This window comes from Seriola dumerili, unplaced genomic scaffold (genome assembly GCF_002260705.1).
Source record: "Seriola dumerili isolate Sdu_G_001 unplaced genomic scaffold, Sdu_1.0 BDQW01000089.1, whole genome shotgun sequence".
Lineage (NCBI taxonomy): Eukaryota > Metazoa > Chordata > Actinopteri > Carangiformes > Carangidae > Seriola > Seriola dumerili.
The window spans coordinates 131,393-147,693 of NW_019174344.1; the positions used below are offsets into that span (position 1 = coordinate 131,393).

General features: G+C 41.3%; 4 protein-coding genes across 4 annotated transcripts; 1 reads left to right on the forward strand and 3 right to left on the reverse strand.

The window, feature by feature from the left end:
* Window positions 1-1,423: 1,423 nt before the first annotated feature.
* Window positions 1,424-6,361, reverse strand: ssu72 (SSU72 homolog, RNA polymerase II CTD phosphatase). The gene is made up of 5 exons (XM_022745703.1): window positions 6,104-6,361; window positions 4,980-5,123; window positions 3,088-3,227; window positions 2,715-2,833; window positions 1,424-2,408 (listed from the first exon to the last, which is right to left on the reverse strand). Exons 1-5 carry the CDS (start codon window positions 6,181-6,183, stop codon window positions 2,307-2,309), a joined length of 585 nt encoding a protein of 194 aa, XP_022601424.1. The 5' UTR covers window positions 6,184-6,361; the 3' UTR covers window positions 1,424-2,306.
* A 1,648-nt stretch (window positions 6,362-8,009) lies between these two features.
* Window positions 8,010-10,066, reverse strand: fndc10 (fibronectin type III domain containing 10). Its single transcript, XM_022745645.1, has 2 exons — window positions 9,976-10,066; window positions 8,010-9,806 (listed from the first exon to the last, which is right to left on the reverse strand). The coding sequence occupies exon 2, from the start codon at window positions 9,656-9,658 to the stop codon at window positions 8,588-8,590; it is 1,071 nt and encodes a 356-aa protein (XP_022601366.1). The 5' UTR covers window positions 9,659-9,806; window positions 9,976-10,066; the 3' UTR covers window positions 8,010-8,587.
* Window positions 10,067-12,238: 2,172 nt separating this feature from the next.
* Window positions 12,239-13,436, forward strand: LOC111222075 (tachykinin-like peptides receptor 86C). Its single transcript, XM_022745637.1, has 2 exons — window positions 12,239-12,325; window positions 12,414-13,436. The coding sequence occupies exons 1-2, from the start codon at window positions 12,239-12,241 to the stop codon at window positions 13,434-13,436; spliced, it is 1,110 nt and encodes a 369-aa protein (XP_022601358.1).
* Window positions 13,437-14,620: 1,184 nt separating this feature from the next.
* Window positions 14,621-16,301, reverse strand: LOC111222084 (bombesin receptor subtype-3-like). The gene is made up of 4 exons (XM_022745647.1): window positions 16,026-16,301; window positions 15,537-15,797; window positions 15,055-15,300; window positions 14,621-14,833 (listed from the first exon to the last, which is right to left on the reverse strand). Exons 1-4 carry the CDS (start codon window positions 16,299-16,301, stop codon window positions 14,621-14,623), a joined length of 996 nt encoding a protein of 331 aa, XP_022601368.1.

The window sequence follows — 16,301 nt, forward strand, 5'->3', positions numbered from 1 at the left end:
AATAGTGTATTATTTTTATCTGACACATTTTCTAGTATATAGGCTATATATATAGGCTAATACCCTTGCTGATATGTTGGTGCATCTATAAATAAAGGTCTCCACCAATGTGCCACAATCTGAAATAGCAGGACAGAGAAATCACCTACAGCTGGCCTGCATGCCCTCTGGGGTTTAACTGAGCATTGATTGCACACACAACTTTGACACAGAGTGAGCATCTTACAGAAAACTGATGAGCTGACATCCAGGAGATAAATACCCAGGGTTCATAATTAACGCTGAGTGACCTCTGGTTTTTGAAATGCAACGACAGTCATCAAAACAATTTTGGGAATACACACAGTGTCACACACAATATATAAACGATAGATCAAATTTACTAAGGTTACTGCTGAATTGTATCTTACCTTCCGCAGGTGCAGGCACAGACGTGGTCACTCCCTCGCACTAACGGTATGATGAAGTTGTGAATGCGGTCGAGAAGCGCGTTCATGTCCATTAGGATAGTAACGATCTGAAACAAAATAATAACTGGAGTACGCGGAGATAGACCACAGCATTGACACATATTCAAAACAAGTCGGGGTAAAACGAGTTTTGAAATATTGATTAACTGGCTTACTATCGATTTATTCGCTAATTGTCGTTGTCATTAAAGTGGCACTAGTTATTACCGCGACTTCAGAAGACCATAACATTAGCATTGAGGTGTTTTCATATCAAGTTAACTTACATATTATTGCACTCCGAGGCAAGACAAGGGGGATATTACCGGTAACTGTTCAAACCGTGCATCCACTCGGTCCTGCCCTCAGTGTTCAACCCAATCGAGCTGGACGCCGCTGGGGTGAACTCGGTGATGGCTGACAAGGTACTGTTACTTTCCAAGTCAGAAGTAGTTTAATGAGTCAATGCTTAAAACGAATGAAATGAGTTGTCATGGTTACTCTCAGTACCAAGTTAGCTAACGTCAGTTTTCTTTTGAATTTTTCGTTTGTTTTTATTGTTAAAATGAAGATTAGATAGATAGACAGATAGATGGGTAGATAGTCAGTCCATGCACATTTACTTATGCTTCACCCAGGTCGGCTTTATTCAGCACACCTCAATAACTTACACGAAATTTCTGTAAACCACAAGATGGAGAGGGAGTGATTACTGTCCAAACAAAGCCAAACTGATGATTATGGTTTAAATATATTTTTGCTTTAACCCATTATTGATTTGTTAAAAATATTTTAAATTAATGAAATTATTGCCCTTGTTCACACAAAGCTCTAACAATTAACAAAATCAAACCGGATGAGCGATTGTTTTGACTTCTGTATTATAGTATTTTCAAGTAGCATACTAATGTTTAAGTGTATTACTGCTCGAACATAAACCACATATCACAAAGCAAATAAAGAGTCACAGCATGTTTCTTAGAGATGTTTCTCTCTTTAGTGGATTCATATGTACATACAGAAAATTCAGGCACTCTGAGCTGAGCTCGCAATTTGCAGATAATTACAATGCTTCAATTCTTTGACATTTACAAAGGAAAAAAAATACTATGCCCTGAAAGATAGCATATCCGAGTTTAAATATGAATCAACACATTATATTGGAAACACATTGGAGGAGAGCCTCAGAGAGGTCTAGGTTTGGTTATTTATTATTAGCCCACCCACTTTAACTTATTCCTAACTAATCTACAACACATGGTCGCACAAAACACGCATTCAATTCAATTAATTATCTTCCCTATCTGACCCCAAGAAAGACATTTACACTGTCTTAGGTCAGAAATAAAAATCTGACATATATGCTGAATGCTGAAAATGAATTACAATTATATATCATCTAGAGAAAAAAAAAATCTGCATCAATATGCTGTACTCAACAAAAATCAGAGGAACTTGTAAAGCAGTTGTTTGACTGGGGTGTGGGTGTTATGGCTCTCCCTGAGGAGACATGGCTGAGTGATTTCACTGAACTGGGATGGAGGGAGGACCTTGGCCTGACCTTGATCCGAAGGAATAAAGGCAGAGCGAGAGCAGCGAGTCCGTCCTCTGCATAGAGGAAAAACCCATCATCACCAATATGTCCAACAGCAGCCACTTGTTAGGTCCTGACCCAAACCTATGTGTGTGTGTGTGTGTGTGTGTGTGTGTGTGTGTGTGTGTGTGTGTGTGTGTGTGTGTGTGTGTGTGTGTGTGTGTATTTGTTACAGATGATTGAGGTGCAGGTAGTGTGTGTCCGTGTTCTATTGTCTGATTGCTTGTGATCTGGGTCTGTGTTTATTGCAATTTTTCTGTGCATCAGTAGAAGCAGACAGTGTGAAGAAAAGGCCTGTTGCTCTTCTCCTCAAACTCTTGTAGGAGCTCATCGATTTCATTCTCCATGTCATCAGTGTGCTGGATCTGCAGGGGTGGAGGAGGACACACATTAAACACAGCCTGCTCACACACAAAGACACACCAACATTTCATTGGCGTTTTCATTAGGTGATGACAGAATCTCTTCTTTTAGAAATATATGACTTAGATTATCTACACAAAAGTAATTTAATGTATATTACCTGAAGATATAGATTTACTTAAAAATGTTATTTAACCACTCAGTGCCTTAACATGCCTGTCATATAATAACTACAGTAGTCTGTGGTGACTTCATTTTACTTTGCTCCCACTGTGCAATAGTATTTGAGAACCCTAGCAGACACTCACACATTGACACAGCTCACAGATAAGGAAGGCGCCCAGCGTGGCTTCCTCATGGTTGTCCTGAATGTCTACATTGATGACGTGTACAGGCTGCAAAGTCTCCTGCTCTCTTGAGTTCAGATCTGTGGAGCAACAACAGATAAGAGAGAAAGTGCCATACACTCAGAAGTGTTGGAGTACAACCTTGAACTACACACAAAAAGAGGGCGTTTGTAACCATGCAATGACTCAGTGCTGTGGCTAATGGGGTGAAAACAGCTATAAAAAAAAAATGCCCATAAAGATTGTATTAGTGCAATATTTGTGAGTATGAGTGGCTCTCAGTCACCAACTCTATTCCTTCAGTGACTAGACATTTCTTATAAAGAAGCCTCACCCTCCAGCACTTGGTCATACACTCTCTCTTCACAGGTGATGACCAGGTCAAACTTCTCCTTGCAGTTTTGAAAGCGCTCTGGCTTTGATTTGATGCGCTTGTTGCGGTCCAGCATGTGCAGGATGCCGTTCTGTGTGTATCTGAAGAGTGGGAAGGTCAAGGAACACAGCTCGTGCAACAGAAACATTTCAAGGTAATACAACACATTCACCGCACTATCAGAGACAGGATTTCAGCACCCAGTAAGACAGATATTCATTTTTCTGAATGGGACTATATATTTTGCTTGTACCTGTCGGGTTATGCGTCAGTCAAATCATAGACACAAAGAGCAGTACATACACATTTGAATAGTGTCAGTGTTTGCATTAGTCAAACTGCAGCACCCTCTAGTGGGGTACGAAAAGACTATGTTAGTGGTCAGCTGTAAAAACCAAGGTGGATAGAAGAAAGGCGTTTCAGTGCAATGTCAGTAAAATGTGAAACTTTTACTGACTGCAATTAATCCATTCAACCAAGTTTTGATATTAATGTTATCAAACTGTTCTGATACTGCTAGGCTGACTTACAACAAAGATACTCAGTGTGTCTGTACTGCATTGTTCCCTCCATGGCCACCTTGCTTGGCATTGCCAAATACCCCCCCCCCCCCCAAAAAAAAAAAAAAAAAAAGGAACAAAGACCAACCACTATGCTGGATTGTCTATAACTGTGGCTATATTTGTAAGAAATCCATGCACAGTTGCAAGAACACTACAGTTTTATGTACACCCTCTATTCATAATGCAGTGTGTAACAGCTAGTTTACAATTTTGCAACATAGTATAGTAGGTAAGCAACATTTACACCTGCAATACAATAATATTAATAAAAATAGCACAATAGTAAGTAAAAATCTGGTGAAGTAGTTTTGTCCTGGACATCTCCACATTTAGCCTGGTATTTTAGTAAACAAACCAATTACCTAATAGGAAAATCTGAGATAATGCAGTAATAAAAGAAGCACTCAAAATGAACAACTAATGGGGCAGGTATAACCGCTGGCATTAATATTTTGAATGGTGTCGGTGAAGACCAAACCAGACAGCTTATGCATGTTCAAATAAAGTGCAGCAGAAATCACACACTACTGCAATTTGTACTCCTCAAGCACATTACAGGCTTTTTGTAACATGGTCCATGTTTGAGTGCTCAGGTGACGCAGGTGATTGTAATTGATAAGCTTTAACTTACCTCGGGGCACTATAGTCAATAATATCTTAAACAAAGCACCAGTGCCTAATTTAGTGCAATTAATACAAAAAAAACCCCCAAAAAACAAACAAGTGAGCAAGATCAAAGTGAAGACAAGAAAAAAAGGTTCTGTCTAACTTTCTGGCGTTACGCAAATTGCAAAAGTATCTACTGTGACAAAGAGAGAAGTTACAACATATTGACAATATAGGAAAACTGCATTATAAAAGGAACAGTGGTGACAAGAAGACCCTTGCAAATACACACAATATAAGCTAAGGTGTTAGAAGAGACTATAGATTTCAATCAGATGGTCTCAGCAAAAACTTTATGATCTTCACCAAATTGCACTTACTGCTGCACAGCTGTTGTACTGCAACGTGCTTCTCCTGTATTTCAGTTTCTTAAAGCGTACTGTATATCCGTCACCCATTTTAAAATCCCAACATGTGATTTACCCATCAGTGGTCTCCGTTCTGCTGAGTCGCTCCAACGCCATCACAGTGCGTGAACCCCCACAATGATTAATACCTAAACAAGATACATGTACATAGGCCATGTTCACTTTTCTGGCTTCTAGTGTATCTGTGTGTGTGTGTGTGTGTGTGTGTGTGTGTGAGAGAGAGTGAGTAAGGAAAAAGTGAGTGAGAAGGGGATACAGTTCCTTGTCCTTGCGGACCAAGTCGTTGTACATCTGTTCATATGTTGTTTTGAAGTCATACACATTTGGCTTATCCGGGGCAGGACCGGGTAGCTTGACATGAGACCCTGTCCCAAATGAACGCACATCAAATCCACGTTTGCTGCAAAGAGGAAAAGACAACAGAGTAAATTACATAAACATTTCTGGAATCAACATTAGATACAAGAAAATATTACATACAAGCAGAACGCATTAATCAGCATCTTTCCATGCCTGCAGTGTATCCTACACAATCTGCATGTTCAGGTGTCTCCTCAGACCTAAGCATAATGAGTAAGCAAAACAGTGGCTGTTGTGCGTCACAGGTTGAATTAAGACATCACTGTCTGTCATTGCCACCTCTCTCCCGTGCTGTATCAGAATCAGACAAAACCCTATAGGGGGGATTTTTTTTTATTTCAGACGATCACATGGGTGACAATATGTCACCAACAAGCTATCTTGGTCTGTAGATCATTTTATCTTAGTGAGTCACACTACCAGTAATTGTGACTCCTGGTTTTTGTTTCCAGTCAGGTCCTGTTGTTCAGCAAATGTCCAATGAGAACTTAACAACTATGTGGAAATGAGACCAAGTGTGCACTGTAAGGCTGTACAACCAGCACACACCTTTGTTTAAAAATTAATAAGTCAAGCAAAATTTTCTAAATGGGAATGAGGGGACTGATCAGAAATGACAAGCCCCACTGTATTGTGAAGTTGCAGTTCCTCCCTTCCGGATTTTTCCCTACAGGGGGGCGCTCTTGTCAACATGTGGGGGGAAAAAAAGACAACTACCTAACAACTTGGGCCGGTAATTTTGAAAACCCTGAAATCTTTTTGACAACAATCTGTGTTGACGTTTACTTTAGGCAACAGTAAACCTGAACCCTAGTGAAAAGCAGCGTTAACAGTGCGCTGTGGCCCCGGTGTAGTTGTGGAGGAGCGAATCCATTGTTAAACGCAGCTGAGGCCCGACGAACTATCTGTAACCGTGTCGGTATGGCTTAAGATCGCTCAGAAAATGTCCCGATTCCGCACAGATTTCGTTCACTTGACGGTCGTTTCTCGTCTCTCCTCTTCCCGGCAGCTCGTCTTTACCTGAGGATATTGTGCGCTTCCATACTGCGGTTCTGGTTGCTCGAGCACACAACCGCTACACGCAGCGGGTGGCTCGGCATTGCGACTCTTCGGCTGAAACTACCCGATACAAGCTGTCAGAAACTAACAAAAGTAGTTAGTTTGATTCCTGTAAGAAAAAAATAACAAGACAAACCCCTACGTTAGGCTAAACAACAACGCGGTTCGAGAACAAATACTGTGCGACGTGCTCGTCTCCTTTAGAAGCAGGAAGTTAAAATGGCGGAGTCCTGTGACTTGAATACGGCTTTATCCGGTGATGTCATGTGAGGGTGGGGTTTCGTACTTGCCAAGCCAAACTATACACAAACATTCTGTGAAAAATATGACTTTCTTTGAAATAGTTTGTACTACAGTAACAGTGGCTACGAGAAGACCCAGGGTATTTTCTAACATGCACTTGGATTGCCTTATGTACCGCCATGACCCCCAGGACAAAATAAAACATATGCTCATAGTACTAGCAGTTTTTCATCAAGGATGCTAACAGAAGTTTTTTTTTTTTTTTTTAAATACCCAATTAATATGCAAATGAATGTAGCAAGACACACCACAATTTAATTTTATAATCTAGTACATATGGGGTACCTGTGGTGTATGATGAAGTTCGTACTTATGTAGGCTATCGTTCTTTAGTGGTCGTGTTCACAAGAAAAATCTGTTTCATCCTTTTTAGAGCCAAGTAGCTTATTAGAAGAATTTTACACCAAAATGTGTGATTTTGCATATTAAATATCTGCTGTCAGTTTGAATTTGTTAACTTGAAGTGTTAATGAGTTACAGCATTTCTGGGGAAATCTTTGTTACCTCCTTAATATGCTAATTGATAAAAGGTGCTCCAAAATCTAATCAGATTATCTACTCCATACCTGGGGTGTAGGCATGGAGGAAGCATAGGAAGATGACATCCTGCATGGTGGTGGGACATAAAAAATTGGGGCTAATTTGTGTTTCAAACTGAGTGACTCCCAGTATACCTGAGTGAACTAGAATTATCTCCCAATCTCCCCTTCCTGAGTTACAGCATTTTGAGATTTCGCGTTCACGAGGATGGGACGGATGGATGGGCAAATGGATGGACAGAACGACGGGCAACCCGAAAACATAATGCTTCCGGCCCTGGAGTAGTATGTAAGTAGATGCAGTTCTTACAGTGGAGTACTACATAAAAATACATAGTGCAAACCTTTATGCCACATTTCATGGCATAATTTTTCCCTTTACTCGTTCAGTATCAATATTTATGTGTTTACCCAGAGATAAAACACAGCCTCAGACAACATCAGAAATTTTGCGACAGTGTTATATTGGTCTAATGCTCGCTTTATTATCTCTGGATGTATTTAGCCATTTTAGGCAATGCTGCAAATCAATGAATACACTCTATGGCAAAATGGGATTTTGATATGATTCATGGATCAATGTGATAGACTACTTTGATTTTCTCCGTATTTAATTTACGGGGTCGGCCAAAAATGGACATTTCTGTGTGATTATTTTTGGTCTTTTCAGAAAATCACTATATGTATTGCGATATAACTATATTACATGTACAGTGATAGATCATATCACCCATTCCCACTCTGATCATATTTTACGATACATTTATTTCCAGTTTAACTATCCGTTAAGGCATTATTCATATAAAACAAAACAAGCTAATAATGGGATTAATCCCCCTTTTCTGTTTTGTGATTGCCCTGTAAGGGTTTGCGTTTATATAAACATTTTTAATTCCTGTTGTTCTGATTCTTGTAGCTCGGCCTGGGATGTGAAAGCTATCACATCCACACACACTCAAACACACAAGGAGAAAAATAACAACAGCTGCAATGTATTAGAAATGACCTCATGGTTTTTTATTCACTGACAGCTGGACATGAAGGCATTTTAACTCGTCCTAACTTTGGCACAGTATTTGGAGATTGTACACCAGATTGTATTGCCCTTCACAAAATGGTACAAGTACATACTGTATGCAGAGCTAAAAGCAAAACAAGATGGTGAGACGATTTGGTCAAGTGGAAAAATGTGATTCAGTTACGTCTGTGACCCAACAAGGACAGGACCTGTCAGGACTCTTTCACAGGGTGCACATTTAGCAAAACTGCTCTTTCTGATGTACTCAAAGCCATTTCATTAATTGTATTGCTGTGTAAATGCTGCCAGCACACACATTGACAGACTTATTCACAGACAACCTTGAACAAAAACAAAACACAGTAAACTACTGTATTTACTAAACGTAGGTTATCAGTACTTTTGGTTCAGTGCATCCTCGCAGAGGTTGACAAGGCATGTTATTTGCAGAGCCATAGTAGATTGTGCTTCAATTCAGTCATAACAGGATGTATATATCATATTATGTGGCTGATTGAAAAATAATTATTTCAGACAATGAGTGACTATGTTAAATGTAGGACATTTTATTTATTTAGCAGTGCATCAGTGACGCGAGTGAGTGCGATAGGAGTATGTGTGTTGTGTTGTGGGGCTCATTATGTTTTCTGTGATATATGCCACCAGCAAGCAAATGATGACCAGCATCACACAAATAGCTCCCCCCACCGTTGTCATGGCAATCACAATGTCCTGCATCCCAGATGGCGGCAGGGTAAACTCTACACAGTCCTGGTGGTCTGCTCTCTGAGCTGGATCAGAGCGGGGCAGGGAACGCAGGCAGAGTCGGTACGGGATGTTCTCATGCAGCTCGGTCAGGAGAAAGTCCCTGCAGCCAGATCCAAGATGGACACCAGCACACTCAAACTGAGTATAGCTTCCATTCCACCAGCAGCTTAACTCATAGCCTCCACGTCTGTGGCGTCGGCCACTTAAAACAGTGTTTGATCGTTGTGTTTCCTCTCTTGTTAAATTTGTCCCAGGATCCCCACTGCTCTTCTGACCAGCTGCAGTCTCTTCTGTCTTTATACCTCGGCCAGTCGTCGTGGATTCTCCCTCATGGGTCCACTGTAACAGTACGCTGCCATTGATAAGAATATTTGCCACCAGATTCCTGAAAGACACCACTGTCCTGCAGTCTCCCTTGTGACACTTGTACCCAAACAGTGTGTCTCGAAAACACAGCTGCCCCCCAATGCCGCCCTCAATCACTCGGTAGGCACACAGTGGTGACACCCCTTCCTCTGGGCTCCAGCTTGGTGCCCTGCCAGACCTTTCAGATATCACAGTAGTAATATTGCCTCTGCTGGTGTTGAAAGAGAAGCTTTTCACATGGCCTGTTACCTCTTCAAGCTTTGGCGATGGCCTACTTTTGTGGCTGTGATTGCCATAGTTAGAGCTGATGTTATTCTCTTTTAGCCAGTTTTGGAGTGTCCCCACATTATTCCTGCCTCTCACCTCTGATGCGGTTGTTGTTGGTGATGATAATCTTGATGATGTTGAGCTGCTGCGTTGAGATCTGCTGGACCCAGCTGTCTGGTGTAATGTGCAGAGCAGGAGCGCCGATAAGGCGAGCAATGATGGTCGTTGTTGGCTTTTCATCTCACTCACTCTCATCAAATTATTTTCTCTCACAGTGGATCAGTTTGGCGACGGTACAGGGCGGGCTGATGTCTGCCATAGGATCAGCTCAGCTTCAGTGCACTCGACGAAATCCGTGTAAAACTGGATTGTACGTCCATGGGCGAGAGAAGCGGGTTTGCATCTACGACAGAAATAAATAACATTTAATCATGCGTCCATTCAGACAGTAAGAGATCCGAGTATGACCTTGCATAGGATAAGCTTGCAGGGTGATGTTAGTAAAGGATAAATGGTGATCAAGTCACCTCAGTGTAGCTACCGACTCACAGGCATTTATGAAAACCACTTACTTGTTTCGGTGGGATGAGAGGATCCGGCTATCGTGCCATCAGATTTGCTTTCTTCTTCCTGCCTGGCTTGACGTAAAGGCTTTGATGCCCGCTGTGTGAGAGTGCACGTGGAGGCGCGCGCGCCGCGGAGTGCTTGGGAGCGTGGGTGCGTGCACAAAATATTTGTAGTTATAAACAGTCGGTCTGTGAGTCATCATCCCACACAGTGCTTCAGGCGTCTGTCAGTAACAGAGACAACAATCAGAGTCCTGACAACACCGATGGATGGAGGGTTTAAACACCTGTGCTGCTCACCTGCACGTCTCTCACATCCAGGCGGAGTACGCATCAGATCAGTGCTGCTCTTAGGCCCATCAGTGCAAATAACACCTACAGCAACATCCAAAACTGTTTCCCTAAAACAATCTGACACCTTTTCCTAATCCTGTATTATTTTATTGGTCCCAGAGAGCCAGAAGTGTTTGAAATAATGTTGCTTAGATAGACTATCAGGTAAAAATGTATATTAAAAATTAACATTAATATTTTGTGTTGAATTATCAGTTATGCTCATTGTTTTGGAAATTAATTCAACATTCATGCAATGATACTGACTCAATATTACCTATAAATGTATGCATATGTTTAAATGCTAAAACCTGGTCAGTTTTGTGATAAGGATGACTTGCTTGACTACACATGCTCTCTGTAAACTTATGTCTTGGTGCCCTTCAACGACTGCCTTGCAGGCAGAAATACCGTACAGAGTGTTGGCACTAAAGCAAGACATGTATTGGAAAACCTGTATTTACAAACAGTTTGCATATCTGAAATATGAATTGTCTTATCTGCGTGTTTCTGCACATACCTTTGGAGAAATTGACAAGACAAAAATAAAATACAATTTCAAACCCTTTATTCTGCAGTTATCCACCACAACAGGGGGATTAACTATATTGCAAAACAGAAAGTGGTTGCTACTGATTTCTTTGCTGGTTTAACTTCACTTCAGTAAAAAAGTAGTTTATGTTGAAGGGAATGACTACAGCATAATGCAGTTACATCAATCCCTGCAGTTATACCTTTGTGAAGCTTGTGTTTGCATTTTGTTGAGACTGTGTCAGAGTTTAGATGTTCAACTTTATGGTATTTTTTGAATGTGCTAAATGGTGAATTATGTTGTAAGGTCTTCATCATATTGTCCACCCCTCTGATAGCAATGACAGAAATACTTAAACAGTACAGGATATTGCCAAAATGCTAAATACACCCTCAAAAGTTAAAGCTCAGTTGTACTAAGACCTCTCTGACACAGTCTTAACAAAATCAAATGCTGCAAGGCAGTAATAAATGCAGGGTTTTTGTATCAGATTGCATTATGTAGCTGTACAAGTGTTGCTTTCATTTTGTCCATGGGTTCTTAAAAATGAAGGAAGATCTACAGATAATAAATAATACCAAACACAATAAGAATAAATCTAATATTGATTTATGATTAAGATGCATCATTGACATTACATTTAATTAAGTAGTGCTTATGTGAGATTATTCTTAACAATTATGAACAATGCCTCATCCCAAGGGAGAAACTTGGCAACCCAGCAAACAATTAATATCAGGGGAGAGTATGAATAGCTGACTAATAAGAGAAAAAAATGCTGCATCAGTGGGACTGGCTCAGCACCACCTGTTCCTAAAAGGTCACGTTGGATAATTGCTTAAATCTGTGTGATCAGTAGTTTTTGGCACATATGATTGTCTGACACCACACATTCTTATTTAGCCAAGATAGTCATGGGACGTTAACAAGATGAACTGAAAAATAAATGAGCCAACAGGGGAAACACCCTGGATGGATTACTGGTCCATCACAACATGCATTTCCGTAGCAGACTTAAGTAACGTATGAATTATTTTATTTATATTTATTTAATGTGAACAGACTCTTGAACAGAACAAATAACAGCAATGAACACCTGTTGATGAGACGTTTCATTTATAGTTGGTCGGCGATGCAGAAAGCTAATGTGGAAAATGCCAGCCTTTGCATATACAGTGAACACATCAGCATATTGAACTAAATCGACCTTGAACCTGGTCAGCAAAGATGAAACCTTCTGTCTGATGAACCTATTTGTTTGTCTGTGTGTGCATATATAAAATATCACGAGGAATATCAGCAGCAGCGGTTGTATAAATGAAGCCTTGATGTTTCGCTCTACTCTCTTACACATGCTGTACAAAAAGAAAAAGCAAACTATGTCGCCATGCAGAGGATGATGCCATGTCAGAAGTCCTCACTGTAGACGCTATTTTGTTTGGGCTCTTGGTATTTTCTGGCATACTGGGAAACATCTTGGTCATCCATGTGGTGAGATGATATGGAATATTATATTTGTAGTTGTGGGCTCAGTGTTTTTGGTAGCATTGTTCTCAGTCTGTCTTGCTTTTACTCTCAGGTGTTTCAGTCAGCCAGTGAGAGTCCAGCTCGGAGGCTTCCTCCTTCTGACACTATTTTGGTGCACCTGTCACTGGCCAACTTGCTGACCTCACTTTTCCGCACCGTGCCCATCTTTGTGTCAGACCTGGGCTTGAATGTGTCTCTGTCTCCGGGCTGGTGTCGAGTCTTCATGCTGCTCTGGGTGTGGTGGCGAGCTGTGGGCTGTTGGGTGACTCTAGCACTTAGTGTCTTCCACTGCACAACCCTGAAGCGACAGCATGTGGCCTTTGGACCTCTCGCACAGCAGAGGGAAAGGCGGCGGGTATGGATCATTCTGGCGCTGGTGTGGGGAGCTAACCTGGCCTTCTCTATTCCAGCTCTGGTGTATAGCACCCATGTTCATGGCAATGCCACTGTGGAGCTGATGGTGATCAGCTGCACCACCAGGCCTCTGCTGGGCTGCATCTGGGAATTCCCCTCTGAACAGCAGGGCTCAGCTTTTGCCTCCACTTCACTGGCACTTAATGAGGTGCTGCCGCTGGTGCTGATGGTTTTCACTAATCTGGCCACACTTCATGCTCTGGCCAAGCACATCAGAGCTGTCACTTCAGGGGGAGAGTCAGGAGGAACTCATGGAGAGCTGGACAAACATGTGTCCACTGAACGCAAGGCAGCTAATGTCATCATGTCGCTGGTGTCGCTGTTCGTGGTCTGCTGGGCGCTACAGGTCGCTGCAGTGACGTACTACAACCACGATGGGGGACACCATGCTGAAGGGCTGCTGACCGTGGCCCATTTTTCTGCCTCTCTGTTTGTAGGATTCAGTCCAATGGTGGTGGCCCTAGGACATGGCAAGCTGAGGAGGAGAATCACGAACATGATACTGGGGTGTTCTAAAGATCTTAAATGTGCTAGTGAGGACACTGATCAGGGGAGTAAATCCCCAAAGACTAAAGGAAAAAAGGAAGAACAAACCATTTCTGTTGTTCAACAAGAGAGGAAAGTCATAAAAGTAGAGGAGAAAGGTAACGCAAGCAAATGATGCAAAGTGTGACTGCATGATATTCATTTAAACACTGAAAAGTACAAAAAAATGTATACCCAGATAAGCACTGATGCATTATCTGTTTGAATCCTCCCCCTTACTGTCTGGACAGAACTGTTGTCAGGTATTATTTTAGATTATTTTGAGATTTGTCATTACAAGCAGCCATTTAATGGAAGTCAAATTGAGACACAACACATTATTGCTTCTTTGTTGTTTCATTTTAGCTGAGATGTATTCTAATAATACTTTGAGTTTTGATTATCTCACTTGTACATGTTGTTTGTGCCGTCAATTCAAGGGTATTTTTGTTAAAGGCTTCACACACTTCCAACACAACTTTCTAATAGCTCAAACCCAGTCCGGTCAATCTCCAATCTCTAATAGCAAAAAGTAAAACTGTTCCCCAAAAATTTAGCACATACGGAAAATGAGAAGTAACTTGGGTGACGTAACTCAATAAGTGATCCTTGAAAGTTTGCTATTATTGTAGGTCTAATACTATAAATTTATCATAAGTTGTCCTTTATGTTTTCTTACGGCTTTCCCCCTTTTTTATCACTAAAATCTCTTATAAGGATCTACAAACAGATCCAGAAACCAAGATATTTCAAATTGTGTGCCAGGGATTTCTGAGCCATAATTTATTTCTTTGAGATGTACTTAAAATATTATTCTGTGCTTTTACAAATAGATGGTCAAAATATGAAATGCTTAGTCCGAAGCCATTGAGGTAACAAATAACGTTACACTGAACATATACAAAAAAATGTTAGACCCAGATATTGGCTGGCAAACTAATAGAAAATGTTGCAATACAATCTAAATGAATTGGTTTTGACAGTTTTGGTAGATTTTCATTTTTATTTGGACCATTTGTTTGGATTGTAAATTATCACACCAACTATCAGCACCATTTACATAAAGAATTGAATTCACTGGGTCATGTAGCACAAATCCTTGTAACCTGAATGACTTTCCTTTCCATTGAGTCCATCTCCATTAACGCACACATATGTGGAGGTTTACAGAGAAAAACATACAGTATATTCACACCTGTGCCCACAAACCACCTTTAACTACTTGGAGAAGATGAGGCTAGGAATAGTTTATGGTTAGCAGAATTGTGTGAGATGCACCTCCATGGCTTCAGCAGAGTGAACTGTCGGCCAAGAGCTCTGTCAGTGAGAGAGCAGAGACTTGACGAAAGAACGCAGCCGCCTGTGGCCGACTGCCAGAACAACAGGTGACATGGCGATGAAGATAATGTTAGCAAAACGAGCAATAACCAGAAGAAACTCAGCCGCTCCGCCACGGTTGTAGTTGTAATAGTTGACAGAGATAATGCTGGTTCCCCAGGATGCAATGAAGAGCATTATGAGACCAAGAATCACCTGAAAATCACACACACAGGACAAAGAATCAGGTCACAAAAACATATGATAAGATATGATCAAATACGGTCACCTTGAGTCCAATAAAACTGTTCTTAAAACAATTTCCATATTGGCTATGTTTGTCTGTTCTATTAATAAAATCTCAGGTCTGCTGTACATTTTAATTTACTCATTTACAACTTATTTACATGGCTTCTAGTCACCCTCTTCTTCCTCACCTTGGCTGCTCGTCGCTCAGCTGGCACCCGTTTTATGACAGGTGCATCTTGCACCGTACTGCGCGTGCTGCCATGGGTGTAGAGTGTGTAAAGGGAGCCCAGGTTGGTAAAAGCCATCAAGATTATGGGGACTGACTCATGGATCACCATAGATGTGGTGGCATAGGCCAGGCCACTGTGGCTGCTGGGAAAGTTCCACACACAGCCCAGCAGGGGGCGTGTTGTGCTGCTCACCAGCATCAGAGTCTGAGATGAGGAAGAAAGGAGTGAAGGCAGAACATGGCGGAAAGAGAGAGGAACATACACCAGCAATTTAGCTAAACATACACTTTCTTCAGAAAATTTAGTTCTACTTTTGACACTCGTTTACATTTTACTGCTAATCTGTCTGAACTGAAATGAAATATACTTGAAAAAAGGATGTTTTATACTGTGCTATTGCTAGTTCAATGGACTGAAACATGCAAAACCACTGGAATCACCTCTGTGGTGTTCACACCCCCATTAGTGGAAAATACATAAGCAGGAATGGAGTAGATAAAGTTGAGAAGCCAGATGAAGCCAAGACTCAGCAGTAGCTTAGGAGCACCCCGGGGCCCATGAACATTCCCGATAGTGGGAGCCACGCGCCTCAAAGTCTGGAGGTGGAACGCACTGAGGAAGAGTGTTGACCAGACATTGACCGATCGCAGCCACACCCACACACCCATCAGGAACTGACACCACTCTTTGGATGAGTACAGCTATAAAAGAAAGATGAGAGTATGAATAAAAACCTGTAACATCAACTTAACTTTTCGGCTACTATAAGTTTGTTGTGGCAAACACAAACTTCCTCGACTAAACCTTCTTGTCAACAATCTACACTTTGATCACCATTATGCTAGGTTGAGTAAAAACATGCTCTTTTAACTTGCTAAAGGGTTTCTCACTGGAACTCTTAAAAACTATTGATCTTGAAGATTACGTACCTCGAGTCCCATGTCTGAAATAACAAGCAGTGTGTTCCTCATCACGGACACCAGCACGTTAGACAGTGCCATGTTGATGATAATGATATCCGAGTTACGTCCTCCAACACGGTCCATAAACACACTCTTACCAATCACTCCAATCACAATGGCATTACCCAGGATGCCCAACGTCACCAAGATGACGTAAAAAGACAACTGTGTAGGGGACACAGAAACACGAAGTCCCATCCCAACAAGCGTCTCATCTTCATCTTGCTCCATTGTGTTGCTCAT

Excerpts from the sequence above, each read along its gene's own strand:
- LOC111222075 (XM_022745637.1), top strand. The coding sequence starts at position 12,239 with ATGTCAGAAGTCCTCACTGTAGACGCTATTTTGTTTGGGCTCTTGGTA. Across the intron at positions 12,326-12,413 it reads ACATCTTGGTCATCCATGTG|GTGTTTCAGTCAGCCAGTGA; the intron begins GTGAGATGATAT and ends TTTTACTCTCAG.
- LOC111222084 (XM_022745647.1), bottom strand. The coding sequence starts at position 16,301 with ATGAGCAACACAATGGAGCAAGATGAAGATGAGACGCTTGTTGGGATG. Across the intron at positions 15,798-16,025 it reads TTTCAGACATGGGACTCGAG|CTGTACTCATCCAAAGAGTG; the intron begins GTACGTAATCTT and ends TTTCTTTTATAG. Across the intron at positions 14,834-15,054 it reads CTGAGCGACGAGCAGCCAAG|GTGATTCTTGGTCTCATAAT; the intron begins GTGAGGAAGAAG and ends TGTGATTTTCAG.
- fndc10 (XM_022745645.1), bottom strand. The coding sequence starts at position 9,658 with ATGAGAGTGAGTGAGATGAAAAGCCAACAACGACCATCATTGCTCGCC.
- ssu72 (XM_022745703.1), bottom strand. The coding sequence starts at position 6,183 with ATGCCGAGCCACCCGCTGCGTGTAGCGGTTGTGTGCTCGAGCAACCAG. Across the intron at positions 3,228-4,979 it reads GTCCGCAAGGACAAGGAACT|ATACACACAGAACGGCATCC; the intron begins GTATCCCCTTCT and ends CCCACTCTTCAG. Across the intron at positions 2,409-2,714 it reads TCTGTGAGCTGTGTCAATGT|ATCCAGCACACTGATGACAT; the intron begins GTGAGTGTCTGC and ends CCACCCCTGCAG.